At 46.6% G+C, this 24059-nt stretch overlaps 2 protein-coding genes across 6 annotated transcripts in view; one reads left to right on the forward strand and one right to left on the reverse strand.

Annotated features, from left to right (window-relative positions):
• The window catches only part of WWP2 (WW domain containing E3 ubiquitin protein ligase 2), a 123843-nt gene that overhangs the window by 8994 nt on the left and 90790 nt on the right, over positions 1-24059 (reverse strand). For 4 of the 5 annotated variants that reach the window (XM_069085469.1, XM_069085468.1, XM_069085470.1 and 1 more), the window contains 9 exons: positions 20104-20278; positions 11774-11828; positions 6961-7042; positions 6318-6446; positions 5062-5140; positions 4633-4704; positions 4276-4364; positions 2299-2458; positions 29-162 (listed from right to left, as the gene is read on the reverse strand). In XM_069085469.1, coding sequence (XP_068941570.1) covers positions 29-162; positions 2299-2458; positions 4276-4364; positions 4633-4704; positions 5062-5140; positions 6318-6446; positions 6961-7042; positions 11774-11828; positions 20104-20278 — 975 coding nt within the window. Of the gene's footprint in view, positions 1-28; positions 163-2298; positions 2459-4275; positions 4365-4632; positions 4705-5061; positions 5141-6317; positions 6447-6960; positions 7043-7748; positions 7929-11773; positions 11829-20103; positions 20279-24059 lie in introns of those variants that run through there. The other variant, XM_069085472.1, reaches the window with a different exon arrangement.
• Positions 2418-24059, forward strand: part of NQO1 (NAD(P)H quinone dehydrogenase 1) — a 193656-nt gene continuing 172014 nt past the window's right edge. Inside the window, exon 1 of the mRNA XM_069085475.1 lies at positions 2418-2422. The gene's annotated coding sequence lies outside the window, so the exon portion shown is untranslated. The remainder of the gene's footprint in view (positions 2423-24059) is intronic.

Here is a 24059-nt window from a genome sequence, read left to right on the forward strand (position 1 = left end):
AGCCCCGCTGGCAGTGAAGAGCACTCACTTGATCCAGACGATGGAGTTGTAGAACTCGGGATCGATGGACTCCAGGTCCTTCAGAGTTGGTCTCTTGTTTAGCATCCGCTTGTAGAAGGGGAGGGTGAAGCCTGTGTCAATAAACTTCCCGTGATAGAGTGCCTAGGGAAGGAAGGGACAGGCAAAGTCACCTCCACTGCTGGGTACTTGTGACAAAGCAGTAAAGCACGTGCAAGCTCCAGCCAGCCAGAGCCTGGCCTCTACAGGGCCCTGGGGGTGCTGGACACTGGAGTGGGCTGAGGAGAGGAGCTGAAAGAGAGTAAAGCTCTGTCCTCCAAACCAATGGCCTTGTATGGCCCTCATGCCCCCCCCTTGGACACCCCAGGACACGTTCCCCTGACCAATGCAGCCATTCCTGGGCAGTGCCCGCAGAGGAGAGCTGGGTGGTTGGCTTCCCCTTGGCTTAGCAGGCAGCTGCCCCTGGGCTTATTGAGAGCACTTGTCTAAACAGCTCCAGGGGGCTGCCTGACTCACGGGCTACAAGATCTGGAGGCAGAGGCAGCCAAAAATAATGCAGACACTGGAGAGGGCTGGCGGGCCAGTCGTGAGTAATAGTCTGGGGTTTTACTGGTCTGTCCTGTCGGCTCTCAGGGCAGGCAGCCTTTGGGAGACCTAGAAGGAATGTACCCACTTCCTGAGCCCAGCACCTTAGCCAAAAACTTCTAGACAAGGGGGAAGGGCGCCTCTGAGGCCCCTGGAGTCCTCCAGGGGATGAAGGAGAAGAAAGAACTGGGGCACTGGGGGAAGAAGCTGAGTGACATCCAAGTAAGAACACGTCATTTCCCTCAGCCTATCTTTGGTCTACTTTACACCACAATATGGTTCTTTGTCACCACAACTGCCCTTCCGTGAGCAGACGGGCTCCTAGCCTGTGACGTCTATCACACTGCTGCTATCCTTTGGACACACCCTGACTCTCATTCGATATGCATTCTGAATCTTCCTACTCATACTTCCCCTTCCAAACTCTACATTTCCAAATTGCATCTTGCTAACACCTTCCAGTCACAGACAGCCCCCAGAAAACTCCAACAAGTGGCTCCAATGTAATCAAATCAATGGTTTTGTAGTCAGGCTATTACCTCCTACTCTCTCTCCTATCTGCTACTTATCAATATTGAGGTGCCTTAAATTGCTACCTATTTCTAAAGGTAATAGTAATAATAATCAAATAATTTAAAAATTATTTTTTTAATTTTAAATTATTTTTAAAATTAAAAAAATAAAATAATAATAAAAATAATAATCAGGGGTCCTTGAATTCCTGCCTCCTGTTTCAACGGGATTCTCTAAAGCTCTTAAATTATGAGTCAGAAGCAATCAATTAACCAACAGGCATTTATCATGTGCCAGGCACTATGAAATGAGTCACTGGGGATACAAAAGCAAAAAGTCAAGTCCCTGCCCTCAGTGAGCTTATAATCTATAGGGAGATAGCTAATTAATAATGGTCACACTTCAAAGATGTTCAGCAGAGAAATATAGTGCATTACCCCAAGGTTAAAGAATTGTCCCCTAGGGGTGGCTAGGTGACACAGTGAATAGAGCACCAGCAGTGGAGTCAGGAGGACCAGACACAAAACTAGCCATGTGACCTTGGGCAAGTCACTTAACCCCAATTGCCCTACCTCCCCCCCTCCAAAAAAAAAAAAAAAGAATTGTCCCTTGCTGGATGGCACTGCCACCTACCCATCACTAGTTCCTCAGCAGAGAGGAACTAGGCTGGGCCTTTTGGTTTCTGATGGGGATCCTGCACCTCTGCAATGGAAGATAGTCCCTCCTCCCAATTCAGCTATCCTACATCCAGGAGCATGGCCAACGCTGCAGGAATGCAGGGTAGCTGCTGGGTCAGGAGAACCACACCCAGGGGTGGGGGAGAGAGGTAAAGGGTATGGGAGTCCCCAGGGTGAGGGTTTTTAGGTCAGTTGCTGGGAAAGGAACCCTGGTACTAGTACTAGGCACATCTTTTATCATGTCCATTTTAGGACAGAGTTCAAGGGGTTTTAGCGAAAGCTAAAAGCTTGTAAACTCTTAGAGGATGGGGATGAGCTCCAAGGAAGAAGAAGCTGCCACCCAGGGCCACTCCTCTCACCCAGTCACAAGAGTCAGCACAATCGCTGCGCTCCTTTCACCCAGCCATTCCCTCCAAGGAGAGGCCAGCCCTGCCCAGGTCTGCTCCTTGGGCAGGAGGCGAGGCCAGGCACCTGGAGCCCAGATGTCATTCCCCGCATCCCTTACCATTGCTATGAACCTGCCGATGAAGCGGAAGTAGGTGAGGTGGTCTGGGTTGATGGAGGAAGCCGGATTGATCTGCAGACAGTAGTTGTTCTTCCCGGCATATTCAAACAAACAGTACATGGGGTTGAGCACCTCGTGAGACAGAAGGAAGAACCATTCTCTGTGAGAGAAGAGAAAACAGAGCCAAGGATAAAGGGAGCCTATCCTGGAGACACCGGACTGCACTCGTGTGCTTCTGCTACAGCCTCGGGAGTGAGATCTGGAGCCAGGGATCCCAGGAACAAGGCCGCAATGGTCCTCCTGGGGTCTTAAGGCAATAAACAGGCCATGTGAGGGCTGGTATGGGTGAGCAGGTGACCAGCCTCACACAGCGGGAGAGCCCAGAGAGGTGCGCATGAGCAGAGGCGGGTTCCCCGGGGAATATGAGGATAGCTCAGTATGACCAGATCCCACGCGGCCTTAGCTAAGGGCAGATGAACGATAATAACAGTAAAAAGAACGATAACAACAATGGTAACAACAACTGGTAGTTATCTAGCACGTTAACGTTTGCAAAGCGCTTCACAAAATACTTATGGCTCCTGTCCCTGCCTTCAATGGTCCTAGTTCAGAGAGCTCGAGAACAAGGCCTGTGCCCTGCGACACAGGAGAAGGGGCACCTTCAACAGCAACGCTGAAAGGCAGACCAGACAACGTGTTGATGTATGTGCTAAGACTGACCTCCTAAACCCAGCTTCCCCAAACAGGTGTCCTGGCCTTGCCACGATTTCTGGGTAATCCACACTGCCTTCAACTATCAATCTAATTTTCCATCATGTATTGTGGAGAATGGGCCAAACTGTGGGTGCCCCCCTCCTCTGGGCCCCAGGAACGTGTCCTGTGTCACCTCCCCGCCACGACACCCTCTCTCATCCTCTTGGGCATGCACTTGGACCAACGCCCCACTCCGTGGCTCTCCTTGCTCCTTGGGTACCCGGCTCGTGCCAGCCTCGCTGAGCCCCCAGCACTGGAGCTAAACCCAAAAGGAGCCATGATAAGTTAGCCAGGTTCCTTCAGTCCCTCCTCCCTGGCTTCTCGGCTGTTTGTGGCCAGAGACGAGGATTCCTCCGATGCAGAGAGCGCCCCAGTATCCTGTCCGTGGTTCTACCCTGTGGTAGAACAGCATGACGTAACCTACCATAGGGTAAAACCACTGGCAGGACACAGAGAGAGACACACACACACAAAGGGCAGGAGCCACACCGGAAGCCCACAAACCAAAGCCTGGAGGAGGAGGTGGAGGAGGGTCACCACGGAGAAGGAGCAGTGAATCTAGAGTGGGACAAACACAAGAGCACCAGAAGAGGACATGGTGGGCCAGAGCCAAGCACAGAGAAGCCCCTGAGCAGCAGAGGACGCATCCCAGAGCCCGGCCCACGGCCTGGCACACAAACCTCCTTCCTCTGTCTACTGGATTACACGGACCAAGAAGGAGGAAGGGCAGTGATTCAGGGTTCCAGTGGTCGAATCATCCACTCACTCTCTCCCTTCATAACCTCTTCTCCGCACACCACTGTCCTACAAACTGTGACCCAGATTACAGGACAGGCACGTGAGGGTATGCCTCAAGGTGACCACTGCCTTAACAGATCCAGGAACTGGGGGAATGCCTACACACCTGGGGGAGGGGAGGTGACACACACAACCTCAGCCTTGCATGAATTTAAAGGATCAGAATATAAAATGTATTTCACCATCTTAAAAAAAGGAAGCAATATCTGGTTTCTTTTCAGGTACATGCTTCATGCTAACTCAGGAGGATCCTGGGGAGGCAAAAGATAATTTAACTCTCAACCCAGGAGAGAGAAAGAAATTCACCTGAGTTGATACTACTTGAAGCCCACCTGGCTATGGGTCTTGTTCCCCAAGGAGGGATAGAAAAAAAGAAAAGGAACAGTTATCTGGTGAGAGCACTCCAGCCTCCATCACCAGGCTCACCTGGCAATGCCACCATAGTCCAGGCCCTCCTCACCACGCATGATTATATACAGCCGGCGACGTAGGTCATATGGCTTCATGTTCATGATCTGTGAAGAAGAGAATACAGACCCCCCCCCAAAGCGTTAGTCCCCAGCTCCCAAATCACAGCAAAGCGCAGAATCAGTGAGGAATCTTAGGACACCCTTTCCCAGGCCCTTGGTTTGAACAGAACAAGCATCTTTCTAAAAGGCAGCCGTTTGGACTACCCCATGTTCTAACTGAGCAGCCGACAGACAGAAGGTCATGTGAGTGGCTTCTCCAGGCCCCTGGCTTCAGGCTGAAGGGAAGAATTCTGGCTCCTTGCTGCTCCCCTACCTGTTGAAAAGAATCCTCAAAAAGCGTCTGCCTGGACACACTGATCTTCACGTGGCTGGGTAGGGCATTTGACTGGAAAGAGAAAAAAATCCCTTAGCAGAGAATCAAATGCTCTTCACTTATCCTATACCTTGCTCCACCCTTACAATCATTCCAACCCAGGGATCCTGCACAGCAAGTGGCCTTAGCCCAGAAAGCCAACCTGAGCCCAGCCAGCAATGAACGTCCAGCTTCCTGAACCACACCCACCACAAAAGTCAACTAGAGACAGTCCGTCTACTCAGAACTAGGCAGTTTAGCTTTCCTCCAAACCCTAAGGCTATAGGACAACTCCTCATCCACTTCAGGATGAAAGTAACTAAGCAATCCTGATTAATATGGCTGGGGTGGTCCCCAAACGGGGAAGGCATAACCAGCACAGTAACTCACATGGCAAAGAAAACGGAACTGGTGATACTTCCAGCGAAAGCTTCGATCGTAGGCTCCAGGAGAACCACCTTGTTTGTTTCTATGAAAAGCAAACGGTTCTCATAGTTCATGAAATTTCCCAAGCAATTTACCTTTCTGTGTTGTTTAAAGTGCTTTATTTTGGGAAAGCTGGTTAATTTAACAATGGAGAAAATAAGACAATGAGAAAGCGACTTTCATCAAGCTATTCAGACTAGTCAACACTTAAAGTGCTTCAATGATCCAGGCCTTCCACGGTATGAATGCTCCTCCCCACCCCCAGTTAATCTGCTGACGAGCAGCGTCTCTCTGAGCTACCCCAGGTCTGTGACAATAAACACACACACTCTCCATCCCTGGTCCAGTCCTCAAAGACTCTCTAGCGTGCCAGGACCCACCAGGGCTTGCACTCTGCCAGGACAGCTGCACAGAAGCCTGGCTACCACCAGGCTGTGATGAAGCATAGAGAAGGCGTCAGTGAAGGATGGAGATAAACCTGGCACAGAAACTCAGATTTCCTGCTTCCCAGAACCCTGACCAGGCAGCTCAGATCAGGTTCATTTTGGAGAAATACCAGAACTGTTACTGTAAGCCATATGGAAGCGAGCTGAACTCCTCATGGGCTACCACTACCCCATCAGGCTGGTGGATTCAAGTCCGTCAAATATATAGTCAGCTTCTCCCATATAGGTGATTAGAGGGTTTTTCAGAAGAGATAATGAACTCTGGACAAATCCATCTGTGCTATTCCTACTTTTCAATACAGAATGATGGGACTGCAATGTACTTGGGAAAGCTAGCTTGTCCCTGCCCCTGCCTGCAGGGATCCCCGACATCTCAGAGAGATGTCCTCCCAGGCATTTTAAAATAGGGGGTTTTAACCTGAGAAGGGGTCCACAGGCTTCACCAGACTGTCAGTGGGGTCCAAGACACAAAAAAGGCGAAGAACTCTGTTCTAAAGAAACTCCAAAGATCTAGGGATTAGTTAATGGAGTTACTGGACCCTTATGTTACTGGACCACTATAAATGTGGACCCTTCTTTCCAGGTAACTTTTGTCTACCATTCCTTTGGGCATACTGGGGATCTAAGTGACAGCTTCAAGCCTAGGCACCAGGGGGTGCTAGAGAGCAGCACAAACCCATGATGGGCTAATCACCCAAACTCACCAGAGGAACCGTCTCCTCCCAAGCTTCCCTGTATGGAATCTCAGCCCTCCAGGCAGTGGGAAAAACTTACCCTGATTCAAATCCTGGACGCGGGTCCTTAAAAGTTGTGGTGCGTGTGTTGTGGTCCACAAAATAGCGCACCCCCTCACTGGTGTATTTCATCTCCCAGCCAGGGGGCAAGGCAGGCTCCTGGATCATCCTGCGGGAGCCAAGAGACACAGGGACCACGTCACTTCTCCACAGGGTCCCACCTGTGCAGGGTCCTTTATCGAACATGGCCCAGACCTGGGCCTAACAATGGCCAGGCTCCCAAGATCATCTCTGGCAGAGAGTGGAAGAGATGCTATCACCCCAAGACCAGGAGAGCCTGCCTCCTCCTAGATGGCACTGACATGGGGGAGAATCTTCAATGTCGGGGCACCATCTAACCCTCCCCACCTTCTAAGGGGAAGACAACACTCAGCCATTTGGGTCCTCGCTGGGGACCTGCCCGACTGCGCTGGAGGGAAGCAGGGCAGATTGACAAGAGGCTTTTTAGAAGCCATTGGCAGCAAATGCTGTTCTGAGAGGGTCTTAGGACAAAAGTGCCTGGCCAAAGGAATGGTTCTACTCTCCCTTGGTGACAGATGCAGTGCCAGGCATAGTCACCAGATGCTAAGAACTAAAGGACTCTCAGTTGCCAGCCCAGATCCCAAACCCCCATTCGTACATACCCTTGGGTACGAGGGTCCTCCCACTGGGTGGTGCGTGTATTGTGATTAACGTAATACACCCGTCCATTGTCCTGTCTCTTTTCTGGAAAAAGAGAAAAAGACAAGGTAAAGAGCCAATCTGAATATTTCTTGACGTCTTTCTTTTCCTTTCAACTCATCCAAATGTTCCTGCCCTTAGACCTTTTTAAAGGTTCAATTGATGACAACTTGGTACTAGTGAGAAGAGAAGGAGCCACTTTCTGTCTGTGGGGCGGGCACTGTCTCCTCTGTTATGGCTGGGGCAAAGGGAAACTGAAGAGAAACAGTGGCACCTCTCCCGGCTGGGCACCAAACACAACCATGGCCATGTCCTGACACACGCACGTCCCCACACTCAGTGCCTAGCACACAGCAGGCGCTCAATAAACGCTGACTGCACCTTTCCCCCCACTCCACATTCCTGTCTGGCCCAGGCTTTGGGCTCCATGATTTTCCATCCACAAGAACACTTGTGGGGGTCAGCCCTAGAAGTGCTTATAAGCAAAGGATTTCTGTGGGCATCAGCGTCCTTCTATGTGCTCTGTCTCATCTGATTCTGCCCCAACGCTGCCTTGGATAAAGGTCCCATCATTTCACAGATGAGTAGAGACTGAGGCTCAGAGCAGAGCTGGAATGCCCATCCAGGTCCTCTGATACAAGACCTCAGGGCTCCTTCCTCTAGACCAGGGCCTCCTGTCTTACACACTCATGCTCCCCTTTAACGGGGCCTAGATTCCTCACCCAAGCCCCTCCACCCTGTGATTCATAACCTTTGCTGTGGTCCAGCTGTAGGCCTGTGCAGCTGTGTGAAGGGTACCCCTCTGGCCCAGACAGCCAAAGACAGACAATGCTCTCTTTGGGCTCGCTCTTCTTACTCCTTAGGCTGCAGTGACCCTTTGCTGAAGGCTATCCCAAGCCCAGGCCTGGCTGCTGCCCTGCCTCTTATACTGATGGAAATGTGTTCGATGACCAAACCTGGAGAGGGAATATACCTTTTGGGGTCAAATGGACTTCAATGAGGTAAAAAACACTTGAGAATGGGTCTGTCAGAATTGGTTTGGGTTTCTCTGGGCCAAGAGAACTCTAGCTGGTGACTCTCCAATCCTTATCAAGGTTCAAAAGAATTCCTGAAGGGACCAAGCCCTGAAGCCCACAGGAAACCAAGAGTTTCTATAGAGTCCGAGTCTCAAGGCCCAGAATCATTACCAGGAAGTGTTTTCAGATCTCTGAGCTTCAGCTTTCTCATCAAAAAATAAAGGGATATCTGAACTCAGCCCACAGAACTCAGAAAGCACCAACGGTAAATATCACCATTGCTACTACTAAAGGGGAGGAACCGCTTCCTCATTTGCAGTGCCAAGGGATAAAAATCATCAGCAGACCCAGAAGAAATAGCAAGCTCACACAGGAGTCAAACTGGAAAACTCCAGCCAGCTGTGACCCCCTTTCTAAGGTCTGGCTCCAGATCTCCAGGGCATCTGTTTGAACACTTTTCCCCCCAATCACTCTTAAACTTTCTAGTAACCCTGGAATTTTAAGAGCTAAAAGGAGCCTTCTGGAGCTCATCCAATCCCACTCCCTCATTTTACATATGAGGAAACTGAGGCCCATGGAGGGAAATGCCTTGCCTAGAAACAGGGCTCGAACCCAGGTCTTTTTGACTATAAATTCGATACTGTTCACCCTGACAGCCATACTTTTTTCTATTACTTTCTTCTCTCATCCGTATAGACGGAAAGGGAAAGGAGGCCAGGAGCCATGAAGTAGCTACAGCTGCCTCAGAACAGCCTGTGCTGCCCTGGAACCTTCCTTCTCCAGAGGCTTCTGTGGGCAAGAGCAGACCCCTCCCAGCAGAGAAGCTGCTGCCGCCTTGAATGAGAGCCTTCACGTCTGCCTCCCTGGGCACAAAGCCAAGCTAACCACTGGGGCTCAGGATCTGTCCAGCCTTTCTCAAGTCGATACAACTGAGCGTGCTGGTGACAGCTGAGCGTGTCGTCGTCATCGGCTCACTGAAGCAGCTCCATCCCCACAGAATAACAGGGTTTCAGATGTGGAAGGGGCATCAGAAATTACACTGCATCTAAGAAAACTGAGGGATGCTGGGGGTAGGGGGTGAAGCTGGGGAGGTGTCTAGAATAGGGGTGGAGAAGAGAATCATTTGCCCAAAGAGAAATGGGACCAGAACTGGGGTCTTCTGACTGCCTTCTCCAGGGCTCTTCCCATAAGACCATTCTGCAAAGAGAATAAAAACGTGTCTCTTTTGGAGTGTCTAAATCAGTGGTGGGGAACCTGGCCTTAAGGCCTGGTCTAAATGGCTACACTGTTAGGCCAGTGACACCTAAGAAAAAGGAACCCCCCAGCCCCACCCCACCCCAGGTATCCTGACAGCCTTCTGGGAGCTAGGATGGACAAATGGGATCACTTCTCATTTTGTTTGGCTTCTTGGTCCTATTTCTTTTTAAATATCCCCAGTAAAGCAGCTACTGCCATGGGCTCGGGCAGACCAACAAACAGTCCAAAAGAACTTGCGGTGAAGAAATGTTTCCTGGCACTTAAGCCAAAAGAATTCTTTTTCTCAATTTTGTCCTATTATAGCCTTCTAGTCCTTTCTGAACGATTTTGCCTCTTCCCTTGGATTTTACATCCTGTAAACAGTTTTTAACCTGGCCCTCTGGCCTGCTCCCATCCCAATTTAGCTCCATGCTTAGCACTGAAAAAACGTTCTTCTCTCATCTGCTTACTTCTTTTAAAACCCCGAGTGGTTTTTCCTTATTGACAGCTCGACAGTGGGAGGAATTCAGAAATAAACAGCTTAAAATGTGGTACTCCTCCCTGGGGCCAAAGGAGCAACTACTGTTCCGGCTTGGAGCACTAAGTCACAATGCTCCAAATTCTGCTTGTTCTTTTCCACCAAATTAGATTACCAAATCATTTTAATTTGATGCATATTCTTACTTCTTGGAAGCAGCTTTAGTGGAAAGCAAAGGAGTCAGATGACCTGACCTGGGTTCTAGCCCTGCCCCTTCCCACATCAGCAGTGTGACCCAGAATAAGTCACTTTTCCTACCCCAGCTTTGGTCTCTTCGTCTGTAAAATGGGTAGAATAATACTTGCAATACCTACCTCAAAGGGTTGATTATGAGGAAAGCACTTTGCAAACCTTCACATCCTACATTACTATGAGTTATCAATACCACTATTACCATTTACTGCCAAGAATAAAATCATAAGAAGGGATGGGCCTGGATCACCTTGGAGTCTATAAGTTAACCCTTTCAGCTTTCCAAATTTCTGTAGCCTGTCAGTATGTGAAATCCTGATAATTTTTCTATTAGTACACTTAGCCCGGCAGATTACCTGAGAAAACGGCTCCCCAGGAGCAAATGACGCATGTCTGGAACACACATTAACTCATTGGTGCTGCCAAAGGGACAACAGGTATGGAAGCCCATTCTGAGCCTTATAAGTGGGATTCACTCAATGACCCCTCATGGTCTAAAAGGCTGGATGCTTCCTGCTAGAGTGACCACCAAGGAGCAGTTTCTGAGCTGAAGAATCCAGTTCAGCAGCTGTCTTTTTCTAGGCATATCCTTCCTCACCATTTTCTGCTCTTCCAAATCTCCCTGTCTCTGTCCTCCCTAGCATCTGCATCTACTCCCAATTCAATGCTATCACTCCCTTCTGCAAGACTTTGATGGCAAGTAAAACCAGTACTCAACCATCCCGACAGCTGGACCTGACCACTACCAGCTCATTAGTCTCTCTTTAGGGGCCTTCCTGGTCTCAAGCCTTTGTGACAACTCCAGACTCATTCGTTAATTAGGGGAGCTTTTTCATAAAGTCCACTCACTCCAACCCAAAGAGCTGAAGAACTCTGGGCTTGGCAGCATAGCTAACAACCACTCTGGGGCATGCTGGGAGAGGAAATCATCAGGACGTGGCTCTCCATTGCATTGGTGCTGTCAGTATCCTTACTCATGCTCCTAGCATATAACCCAATCACTACGCAAAGCCCCTCTGCAAGCAAGCCCTCAGTCTCTCTAAGGTGACCTTTATTTTCTCCCCATAATGCACAGCTATTTGCAACATTCAGAACTTTCATTTCATGCCTAGAGAAATAGAGAAAGGTAAGTGCCAGAAGCAATGGAAAAGCAGAGAAGACATCAGGGTAAATGAGGCAGCAGCGACTTCCCAGGACCCCAGGGTCCCCTCGAAGGCACTCCACACTAGAGTGCTTCACTTCCTCCTTTTACTATCTTCCCCAGCTGCGTCACAACCAAAGGACTCAGGCTGTCAACAAGAAAGCACGAGTCATCATTGCTAGTTATAATGAGGCTTAAGTCCCCAACATCTAGGGCTCCACAAGGACCCATTAAAGGGTTCGAAAGCAGCCTCAAAGTCAGACCAAAAACAAGTCCCTTTATCATAAAACTCACAGATAATCTCAACATTTCTTAACTTGGCTACTTGAGCAAAACTCTAGAAAGACAAGTCCAAAACTCCTTTGAAAATGAGCACCACCGAGACTTAAGTCTGATGGGAGCTGAGAAAGATAGGATGCCTCTGCTTTACTTCCTCAACCTCATGAACCTTTTGCCCACAATTTCTCCAGAAGATAAAGGAAGGCTTTAGAAGGGAACCCCCAGTGTCAGGGAAAGAGAGCAGTAAGAAGCCTGGGCATGAAGACCAAGAGCTGAGAAAGAGCCAAGGGCTCTGCAAGAGGAGGCACAGAATGGCAAGCCTGGGGAACGAGGGTCTGGGTTCAGGGACAGGAGCAACATGACGTACTACTTACCCCAGCCAGGAGGAAGAGGGCCGAGTGGATCATGGTCAGATGAGGCACCAGAAGACTAAATACAATAGACACAGCAAAAAATAACACACATGGAAAACAAAGACGTTAAAAAATGACAATTAAAAGAACCAGCGTCAACAACTGACTTAAAATTCTTCATCATCAGGTGTCCCCCCTTCCCATCCTAGACTTTCCTCTGGTACTTAGGGAGCAGAAAGGGGAAATGTGAAGTAGTATCTGCTCCATCAAGAACTTAAAAATAAAAAAGTTCACCAACCCAGCACCCCAAAGGTACAAATAGGGAGCTGAAAGGAGACAGTGAGGGGAAGAAAAAGATGCGTGCGTGAATGTGGGTCAGGCAGGGCAGCTAAGGTAGGGGAAAGGGGCTGAAGGATGGCAGGAAAATTCAAGAGGAGGACTTCCCGGGAAGTTCAGACATGTGTGTCTGCTCTGCTCTTGCTGGCCAAGACGACTGAAATCACCACCACCTCCAACTTTCTCCAAGAACCACACACAAGAGGGGAAAAAATATCGCAGGCCTTTCCAATGAAATCATTCCCACAAGCCCTGCCCACGCCCAGAGCTTCCTGGCTGTAGACGGCCCCCTCCCCTCCTCATCTCCCTTCCCCCCTTTCTCCACATGCTGTGAGAGTAAGCAGCAGTGTGCGATATTAACTCAAACTGAAGGGACATTCATGCCCTCACAGACAGGCGTCTCCCCCAAGCCCCTTCACCTCCCCCCGGAATGTTCTTATGGCCTTTCACAAAGCACCTTTATTCCTCCTCCTGCCAGGAGCCAGCTCTTCACCCGGCCTGAACCTGGGGATGCTTAGACCTAGGGATCAGCCTCACCAGAAGTCTGGGGAGGGGGGAAAGAGAAAGGGAAGGAGAGGAGAGAAGTAGAGAGCGGTAGGGCAAAAGAAAGTATGTGTTGGGGGAGAACTGGCTCAAGGGCTCGTGTGTCACTGTTTATATTCGAGCTCCCCTTCCCCAGCTCTGCTGGGAGCTCCCCAGGGAATGGCAATGCCAGACTGAACGTTCACATACCCCTGGAGGGGGGATTGGGGGTGGAGGGAAGGGGGACGCTGTCAAACACTTTTCATAGTTAAATAAAAAAAGCATTGTTGCTAAAAAAAAGGACTTTTTATTTCACCTACTAAAATTTAATAGTTGTATTAGGGGATCACATTCCAAATGCAGGCTTCAGGATGCTTTATTTGCCTAGCTTGGGGAAAAGGGGGCCATGGATCAGGAACAGAAATATATGAATGGAGCTCAGTCTGAGCTTGTGAAAACATTGATCTGAACTGCCACCCACCCCACCCTCATAACCCTCCCCAAGAAGACAGAGGAACTTTTTTTTTTCCAAGGGGACAACATAGCCCAGTCCTTAATGCAAGAGTTTTAACAAAGAGGTTTAGTTTAGAACCCAAGGATGGCTTGAGGGGCTCCACAGCCCTCCTTCAGCCAGTGCCTCCTAGGAGCTCAATGTGAAATTGCAAAGGGGAAGACAGATGAAGGCTCAAGTCCCTGATGAGATACAAAAGAAAAGGTCAAATAAAAGCAAAATAAGGTAATTAAAAATGATGTGCCTTCCATATTAAATCAAGCCCCCAAAGTTGTTCTCCTAGAGCACTTTAATTGGGTAGGAGAGGCAGAAACTTGTTTTTGTAGACACTTGCCCATCATTCCCCACCCATGACATGCATAAAATCTCAGACTACACACAAGATTCTCTGCTTTTCATTACCAGAAAAAGCACCCACACGTACCATCCAGCACTGAATTCAGATGTCATGAGATGATACCCCATGTAAAACTGAGTTGAAATTCTGTCCAGTAGTTCATCTATTAAGTACAACCACCATAAACACATTTAAGCAAACGAAGGAAAGAAACTGGAACCAGACGGGGAAACTGAACGCAGCTCTTTTCCAAAAGACAGCAGAATGCATTAAGTGGAAAGATGCAGAAATGCCTCTGGAGATGAGCTGCATAAAAGACAATTCTTAGAAAGGGGAGGTGATGAGAAAGGATAGACTTATTGGCCTAGGTCCTCCTTAGACGCCAAAGCTTCAGAAAATACATGAGCACTCTTTAAAGTGAGTTTTTTTAAAAGTCTTTCCTATCCACCAAGTCTCTTCCTATCAGATCCTCCAAACCTGTAAGAAAGAGAAGAAAAGAAGAAGGAAGGAAGCATGAAAAAGAAAGGGAGTAACATAATGGAGAATACAGTAAGCAAATGAGCCAGGAGGAATGGAGATACTAACATTTATAGATAGGGATATTTTTCTTGGACAGTTAAGATTTTCTAAGTGCTTAACTCTGCTCTACAGGTTTCTTATTTTAAAGAACTCAATGAAGAAAAAAGAATGGAATAAGGACAGTGAACAGAACCCGATCAGAAACGACCAACATAAATCCTTTCTCAGTAAGACCCATTCCCCACCAAAAAAAATACTTTAAATGATAACAGCATTTATATAATGCTTCAAAGTTTATTTTTTAAGTTAAATTTTATTTTATTCTCAAAGACTAATCTTGTCTCCCTTCCATTTTCCTCTCCTTCCTCCCAACCCTGCATTGAGAAGGCAAGAAAAACAAAAGCCCTGTTACAAACATGTACAGTAAAGCACAACAAAATTTCTCACTGGTCATATCTAAAAAAAATATGCCCCAAACTGCACTTTGACTCCATCCCCTCTCTGTCAGGAAGTAGGCAGCATCGTTCCATCACAAGTCCTCAGGAATTGTGGTTGGTCATTGTGTTGATCAGAAGTCCCGAGTTTGGGGTAGCTAGGTGGCATAGTGAACAGAGCACCAGCCCTCGAGTCAGGAGGACCTGTGTTCAAATCTGACCTCATACACTCAACACTTAATAGTTGTGTGACCTTGGGCAAGTAACTTAACCCCAATTTCCCTCCAAAAATAAAAAAAAAAAAGTCCCAAGTTTTCATATATATATATATACACACATATATATACATATCCACACCCACACACACATAATGTAAATATATATAGCCTATATATGTGTGTGTACATATATGTGCACATATATACAATCATATATATGCAAAAATTCCTATTATTACATACATACACACACTTTTATGTGCATCTATTTTTTTCCCCTTTCAATTAGTCAAGATCCTCTTTTTCACCTCTCCCTCCCAACTCCCATTCCCTCTTACTGAGAACACAAGAAAAACAAAAACTACTACACACATACGCAGTCAATCGAAACAAATTTCCACACCTGACATGCCCAAATAAAAATCTATCACATTCTACATTTTGAATCTTTCCCCTCTCTATCAGGAAGTGGATGGCATGTTTCAGGTTCCAGTTCCCTGGAATTATGATGGGTTATGACACTGATAAGAATTCTGCACTACTGTGCGGTGTATACTGCAACTTGTTCAGACATTCCCCAATTTAGGGGTATTCTCTCAGATTCTTATCCTTTACTTAAAAAAAAAAGCTATAAATATTTTTTACATCCCTAGAATTTGTTTTGCATAGACTAATGCTCCTTTAATCCATCCTCCCTCTCACCCACTCATTGAAAAGGCAAGAAAAAGTCCATGACAAACATGTATAGTTGCACAAAATAAATCCCCACATAAGCCACATACAAAAAGGGGGAGGGAGGGAGTATTCAGAATCCTTCAGTTCTCTATCTGTAGATGGATAACCTTTTTTGTTAGGAGTCCTTTGGAACTGTGGTTGGTCATTGTGTTGAACAGTGTTCCTAAGTCTTTCAAGGCTGTTCATCTTTACCACATTTTTGTTATTGTATAAATTGTTCTCCTGACTCTGCCTGCTTCACTCTGCATCAGTACGTACAAATCTTCCCAGATTTCTCTGAAACTACCCCCTCTTCATTTCTTATAGCACAATAGTCTTCCATCATGTTCATATACCACAACTTGTTCAACCATTCCCCATCTGAGGAGCATTCCCTCAGTTGCCAATTCTTTGCCACTACAAAAAGAGCTACTATAAATATTTTTGTACATATAAGGCCTTTTTCCTCTTTCTTTGATCTTTCTGAGAGACAGACCTAGCATTGGTACTGCTGGGGCAAAGGGTATTCATACCTTAATAGCTTTTTGGGCATAGCTCTACACTGCTGTCCAGAATAGGTGGACTAGTTCACAGCATCACAACACATTATTGTGGACCTGTTTTCCCACAGCCCATCTAGCAAAATAGAATTCTTAACAATGAGAACCACTCCAGGGCAGAAGGATACCATCTACTCAAATAAAAACTCCCTGACAAAAACTGATAGTGTGGGGCGGAGTCAAGATGGCAGAGTAGAAGCAGGACCTCCCTGCAGCCCCGGCTTCCACCTTCCCCAATCCATGTAAAAAGAGGACTCTAAACAAACTTTGGAGCTGCAGACCCCACAAAATGACACAGAGAAGCTAACCTCCCACTGAGGACAGCCTGGCAGGCCGGGGCAGGAAGCAGCCAGGGCAGAGCTTTGGGAGCCAAGCCCAGCCCCACGCCAAGGCTTTAGTCCCAGGGCAGGCCTGACCAGCCACCAGCCAGCCAGAGGAACTCCAGATTAGCAGCAACTATGGCTGTTTCCAGATTTATCAACATATAGATGCAAAGGACAAAGCGAGAGGTCAGTGCAGTCTGGACTTTGGGACCTAATAAGTGGGAGTGCATGGTTTTTGCACCCTGGGCGAGAAGCCACTGAGATGCTGGCTGGCTCCAGCGCCACGTGGCAGCTTCAGCTCCTGGCCTGCAGAGTGTAGGGGGACCAAGCACCAGTCTGAGGGGTAATCGCTCTTGCTTTAACCTGCTTGGATCTGGATTGCAGTCTAGGGTGAGGTCCTGGGCTGTGTGTCCAGCTTGCCAGAGAGTGTGGAGGCCTCAGAGAGGGCACCCACCTAATACCTCTGGCAGCTGAGAAAACCCCAGCGTTTGGGACGAAAGCTCCCCTATCTGGTGGCAGATTCCTACTGTGGCAAAAAGCCCAGGGGTCGAGGGCTGAGGGGCAACATGACCAGGCAAAGGAAACAAAGCAGACAGAAGACTCCAACATTAGACTCCTATTTTGGGGACAAAAAGGAGCAAAGCATGGAACAGGAGGAAGACAGTGAAGTTAGAACTCCCGCACCAAAAGCTTCAAAGGAAAATACGAGCTGGTCACAGGCCATAGAGGACCTTAAGAAGCAGATAAGAGAAGTGGAAGAAAAATTGGGAAGAGAAATGAGAACAATGCAAGAAAATTACGAAATTAGAGTCAACAGCCTGACTCTAAATACCACCTTAAAAAATAGACTAACTTAAATGGCAAAAGAGGCTCAAAAAGGCAATGAGGAGAAGAATGCCTTAAAAAGCCAAATTTGCCAGATGGAAAAAGAATCTCAAAAGCTCACTGAGGAAAATCATTGCTTCAGAATTAGATTGGAGCAAATGGAAGCTAATGACTTTATGAGAAATCAAGATGCTGTTAAACAGATCCAAACAAATGAAAGAATAGAAGGCAATGTGAGATATCTCATGGGAAAAACCACTAACCTGGAAAATAGATCCAGGAGAGATAATTTAAAAATTATTGGACTACCTGAAAGCCATGATCAAAGTAAGAACCTAGAAATCATCCTCCAGGAAGTTCTCAAAGAAAACTGCCCTGATGTTTTAGAACCAGAGGGCAAAATAGAGGTTGAAAGAATCCACCAATCACCTCCTGAAAAAGATCCCAAAAAGATAAAGCAGAGTGGTAGAAACTAGGTATAGACCAATATCTTAATAAGCTGTGTACCATGAAAAATTCCAAATAGATAAATGACCTGAATATAAAAGGTCACATCAGGAAAAAGAATAGTCTAATGGAAGGAGATTCCTCTCATAACTATTGTTAGGGGGAGAATTCTTACCTAAACAAAGTATAGAGATGATCATAAAAAATAAAACTGCACATTTCAATTACAGAAATTTTTTTTCTGTATGGGGGATATCTCAACAAGTTACAGTATATACAGCACAATAGTTTTTGTAATAAAAAAATGAAAGGTTTTTGCAGAAGCATAATAAATGCAGTTAGAATCATAAGGAAAACAACTAGGAAAATATGAAAGAACAAGAACCAATCCCCAATATATGTGTTTAGAGAATAATACTAATCAGCAGTCCTCAAATAAACCAGTGCAAGTTTATCAAAAGCCATGTAAAAAATGCTCCAAATCACTAATAAGAGAATTGCACAGTGAAACTCGGGTTCTATCTCATGCACATCAGATTGGTAAGTATAACAAAAAATAAAAATAGTAATTGTTGGAAAAGTTGGGGGAGGACAGCTGTGAACTATCTCAATGTTTTTAGAAAAGTATTTGTAACCAAACCCAAAGTCACAAAACTGTCCATACCCTTTGAGTCTGCAGCACTACTATTAGGTAACCCAAGGAAGTCAAGGACAGAAGGAAAAGACTCCCATGCATAAGAATATTTACAGCAACACATTCTGTTGTAGCAAAGAACTGGAAACAAAGTGGATACCCATCAATCAGGGAATGGCTGAACAAACTGTAGCATGACTGTAATGGAATTTTACTACACTGTAAGAACTGAGTGGGGCATACTGGGTAAAGGGCTGGCCTCAGAAACAAGAAAGCCTAGGTCCAAGTCTCGTTTCTAACATATACACTGTGTGACCCTGGGCAAACTGCTTAATCTCTGAGGACTCTTGGGAGGTCTTGGGAGCCCTCTGAGCCTCATAAGGCAGTCTCCCATCAGTTAACAATTCTGTCCTCAGCCTATTTCATAAGAAATGAGGACTAGGAGGAATTCAGAGAAATGTGGAAGGACATGTATAAAAACGAGGCAGATGGAAATGAACAGAAGCAGGAAGATTATTACATGTGATCACAACAACTAATAACATGAGGAGTAACAACTTTGAAGGAGGACTTCAAAACTCCAACCAAAGCAGCAATAATTATGATATTACCCGCCTAATGAAATATTAGCTCCCTCCTCCTGGGGAGAGGTGATGGACAGAGGTACAGAACAAGCCAGTCATTCTCAGATAAGGCCAATATGATAGATCATATATATTTGCACCTAGGTGGCGCAGTGAAGAGAGCACCAGCCCTGGAGTCAGAAGGACCTGAGTTAAATCCGGCACACACACACACACACACACACACACACACCCCTAGCCGTGTGACCTTGGGCAAGTCACTTAACCCCAATTGTTCTACCTTCCCTTTCCAAAAAGCAAAAAAAAAAAAAGGAAAAAAATGAGGGAATGTGTTGCCTTGGGAAATAGTGGATCCCCCTTTACTAAGGAGGTTTTTAAGCTCACTTGAAGGGGATATTATTGAACAGATAGCTATCCCAGTAGTAATTAGACCAAATGAACTCCAGGACACCCCCCCCCCAACTAAGATTCTGTGAGAATATTCTGTAAAAAAACTGTCAAGGACAACACGCAGGGTATAAGCGGCATAGAGATATCACTTGAGGACAGAATGGCCTGGAACAGAGGGGCCTCAGTCAGGTTCATTCTCCAGACTTTTCTTTCTCCTCCAGGACAACAGCCTTGGCTGGACCTCAGCACCTTCCCCTGTCCTCCTCCACCATCCTTCCTCCCACATTCCATTTCTCCTTTATGTGGCATGGGCTCCTTGAGCATAGGGACTATATTGCTCCCTTGATCAACAGGGCTTAGCTGGTGCCTAGCACACAGTGAGTTTTTAATAAATGCCTTCTCTGTCTCCAAATCTAGGGTTCTGTGATTTTATGGGATGTGGGAGCTAGAAGCAAGGAGATCTGTTAGGAGGCTTAGTTAAAACTCCAGGAATGTGGTGATAAGGGTCCAAACTGAAATAGCAGAGGTGGAAACAGGAATAAAAGGATAGATGAGAGACATTCTGAAGGACAAAGCTACTGAATGTGATGACTATTTGGATATAGGGACGTAGGAGTCAGAAGACAGAAGGATCAATCAATCAAAACTGACTTCCAAGTTTGAAGCCTAGATGACTAGAAGACAAGGAGAATCATCAACAGAAATAGGGAAGATTGGAAAGGGGATCAGTGTGGGGAAAGAGATGATGAATTAAGTTTTAGACAGGGGGAATCTGGCCAAAGACAGACAAGGTTACTTGAGGAAGAGATGAGAGGGATCAGAATTGGCGAATAAGTAAAACTCCTCTTTTGAGGAAGTCACTGTATGTGCACCACGCGGAGGTCTCTAAGCCTGCCCATCAACCAGAACACCACAACGAGGGAATGTGCTGTACCATACTCTCTTTGCACCTCAAGGGCTTCTTTCTCACTGAAAGTCCCCATAATGAGATCCTTACCTGGTAGAGGAACCTTTGGCTGAACTGCTGCATGGCCCCCTGCAGCTGATTCCTTTGGGACTGCCACTGCTCATAGTTCCTCACGTACTCTGCGGTTGGACGCTGCCAGGTAGTGGTCCTGGTGTTGTGGTCCACATAGTAATATCTTCCTCGGGGGTCCACACGCTTTTCCCAGCTGGAAACAGCAGGTCCAAAGTCAGCACGATGATCTCTAAATCTTGGGGATATCCCAGGCTGAAGACAATGGGGCTAGGTTTGGGGCCCACCAGGGAAACAGTCTCCAAGGCTTACAGTATTAACAAAAACTCAGTGGAGCAGCATATGCAGGAAAGAAGCTGGCTCATAGGACAGCAGGGCTTTGTATTGTCTCTTTTGTTATAAAGTAGCCTTTCCAGGGTTGAGCATCTTAGCTCTGGAAGTGACATGGGGGAGTGAGGAGTAACACAAGGAATAAAGATGGCCGGTAAGCCTAGTGGGTATAGTACCGTGTTTCCCCAATAATAAGACCTATCCCGAAAATAAGCCCTCCCCTTGCTGTGTAAGATTCCTCTAAAATAAGCCCTCCCCCGAAAATAAGCCCTATTGAGATTGCTACTGTAGTGAAGGTGATCCCTGCGCTACACGCTACATTATGGTACCCTCTGTATGCACCGTTCCCCCCCCCGGGTGAAACGCACGCTGCGCTCCGAGCTGCATCCAATTAGAGCTGCAGCAGTGAGTGCGTCATCCTGTTCTTCCCCAGTGATTTGCTTATTGAATAAAGGTACATTTTTTTGTTCACATTTACCTGTTTATTAAAATTGCTGTCAATGTTCATTAAAATAAGCCCTCCCCTGAAAATAAGCCCTCTGGTGATTTTCTGTCCAAAAACATAATAAGACAGTGTCTTATTATCAGGGAAACACGGTATGATTCACACTTCCAGGAGAGCCTGTCAAAAGACTCACAAAAATGAAATCTCAAGAGTGCACTGACATGAATTAAATAGTTAACAATGCAATACAAAGTAAACCCAACCACATAAATATTAATTTTTTTGAAAGATGCTTGACGGTCACGCTCTCTGGTCTCCCCTTGCTATGAATCCAGTGTCATGTCTCAATACTATGGATCACTTGGTTTAATCTTCAAGCCAGTTTCTGTCTTCTGGCTCTGGGCTATTTCTCCAAAGCTTCCACCCCCAACTATACTGCTCTTCCCCTGAAGCAAGCCTCAGTCCCCAGGCCTGGTTTCTAGAGCTGCTGTCCTGAATTACTAACTACCTGCTAGATACTTCCACTTGGACATCTGGCAATAACTTCAAATTCAACATGTCATCATCTTTCCCCCAAATGACCGCTCCTTCTGCCTCCTCCTGTTTCTATCAGTGTCTCCAGGTGTGAAAAGTTGGGTTTAGCCTTGTCTTTCCCTCTACCCTGCCCCCTTTCCTATACCAGTCAGCAGGGAATCAAGTAGAGGTCCTTCCTTCCCAATGTCTCTTGGATTAGTCCCTTCCTTTCTATTCCCGGGACCATCATCCTCATCTAGGCCTTCTGTCCAGTTACTGCCTTCTGCTTACACAATGACAGTCTTCTCCTTACTTACTTCCCAACATCTGGAATTTCTTTTCTCCAATATAGCTTAGATATCACTACCACGTTAATACCATTCTGCCCCTATCCTTCTATGCCCCTGTTGAAAAAGCTACAATGGCCAACTGATGCTAATAAGTTCAAAATTCCCAGACTAGCATTCAAAGCCCTCCAAAATGTAGCCCCAACCCCCAGACCTCTAAATCTGTCTCCCATTACACCCCCTACATGAATTCTCCTCCGACCCCAAGCCAGACTGGTCTCCATCAATCCTCACTGGCATCTCTTCCTCCTCCTCCTCTTCCAGGCTACTGTCTATAGTGCTTCTCCTGCTTGGAATACCCTTCCTCTTTCTCTCTGTGTCATTTAAGCCTGCCCAACTCAAGCTTCACCTTCTCTGGGGGTCTTTCCCAGTTAGCCCAGTTAGTGACCACTCCAGTCTTTGGACTCGTAGAATACTGACTGTCTACAGTAGTCACCTGGCACAAAATATGTGCCCTTCACATTGTTATTTATCTCTCTGTGTCAATATTCTGCTTACCCAATTCGACAGTAAGGACCTAGAGGGCATAGATCATGTTTTACAGATGTCTGTATCCCCAGGGTTTAACAACAGTACCCTGCTCACAGAGGGTACCTAAAAAGCATTTGCTATTGATGACAATGATGAGGAGGAAGATAACTGAGTGACATGGGCAAGCATGAGCTTCCCCTTTTTTCAAGCCTTGAAAATGGCATCCTGTTCCAGTGTAGTCCCTAAACATTCTGGGAAATGAAATAAGAAGACAAAGGAAGAAAAAAAACAACAGTATCAACAGCCTCATGGAATAAATTATATTTAAAACAAAGTTTTTAACCTGAGGCCATGATCTTGGATTGGAGAGAGGGGAGAAAATCACATCTTTATTTTCACTAACTTTTGGTCTCCTCTGTAATCTTTAAAAACCTTATTCTGAGAAGTCCAAAGACTTCATTCACTAGACTGCCAAGGGGGTCCATGACCCCCCAAAAAGAATCCATGATTTAAATGGATAAAATGATCAAGTAACCTCAGGCCAATAGCCAGTTACAAGAACAGGAGTACATGGAAAGAAATGGCTTCTCTATAATTCTAAATCTACTAGGAGGGCTAAAGAAGAGTCTAGAGCCAGAGGGGACCAAAAAAGGAGATCCAGGTATCAAAGTGAGAGCAGAAAATGAGGCCAACTACAATCTATTTGCATTCTACAATCCAGCTACAACGGCCTGCTTGGGGTTCTTCCAACACAGTGCTACACTGCCCATCTTCCTGCATATTCCCTGGCTGACCCCACACCTTCACTCCTCAGCTCCAATCCCCCTTTTGCAGAGGCCTTTCCTGGTCCCCCTGCTGCTCATGCCTCCCCCTCTGAGACTTCCTTCATCTGTTCTGTACACGTTTTTTTGCCCCTGGTAATTTACATGTCTCCTCTATCAGAATGGAACTCCTAGAGGACAGAGGCTGTTCTTTGCATTTCGTTGTATCTCTAACACTCAGCAAGGTACCCAGCACAAAGTAATCACTTAACAAGCGCTTGTCAACTGACTGACTGTCTGACAGACTGGAAAGCACTGTAGCAGTTAAGTGATTGCTAAGACCCCAGGATTAGGGCTGGGGTATACTTGTAAAAGCATCTAATCCAGCTGTCTCACACCCAAATACAAAGTGTCAGAAGTAGGCTTGAGAGCAAGGACCTCTGACCCCAGATCAAGCACCTACGCTCTGGTACCACTTTATGAGCAAAGCTCCTTTCCTGGACCTCAGCTCTGTGGAGGGCAAGTACTAGCACTAGAGAGACAGGAAGGGATTTCTTAAAAAGCCCTGGAAAGGGAAGGAAGAGAGAGCCCAGATTGTTTCATTTGGTGAAGATATAAAAACAAAAGAAGAGATTACTTGCTTTTATAGAAGCTATAAGCAAAGGAGTCAAGGCTGGCTGCTGCCTGAGAAAGTGGCAAAGACTGGGACAGCAAAACCCTGGGTCACCATCCTCAACACTCTCAGGCTGGTTCGGAACGTCTCAGTGGAGCTGTTCCATCTGCGTTTGACAAAGAGGAGGGCATGCACGGGGCTGAAGCCCCTGGCTGGGTCTTATCTCAGAGATAAAACAGGTGGTGGCCAAGGCAGGATGATAGAAGGGTCGTGCTCTGAAGACGGCCCTATGGCTGCCGTACAATGACTTCCCCAGGGTAGCTCTCTTCCCGCTGACTGCCGAGGAGAGCACAAATCTGTTCTACCCCGTTTTCTGCATTGTGACACAGCATAGGGAGCAAGGGGACTTGAAGTACTGAGAAGAATGAGGCTTTGACCTCAAAATTATTTTTTAAGAAGAATTCAGGAAATATTCATAGGGAGGGGCAAGAGGGGTT

Source organism: Petaurus breviceps, unplaced genomic scaffold, assembly GCF_028583685.1.
Source record: "Petaurus breviceps papuanus isolate PSGF00001 unplaced genomic scaffold, PetGlider_PUasm1.0 176, whole genome shotgun sequence".
In the NCBI taxonomy this organism is placed as follows: Eukaryota; Metazoa; Chordata; class Mammalia; order Diprotodontia; family Petauridae; genus Petaurus; species Petaurus breviceps.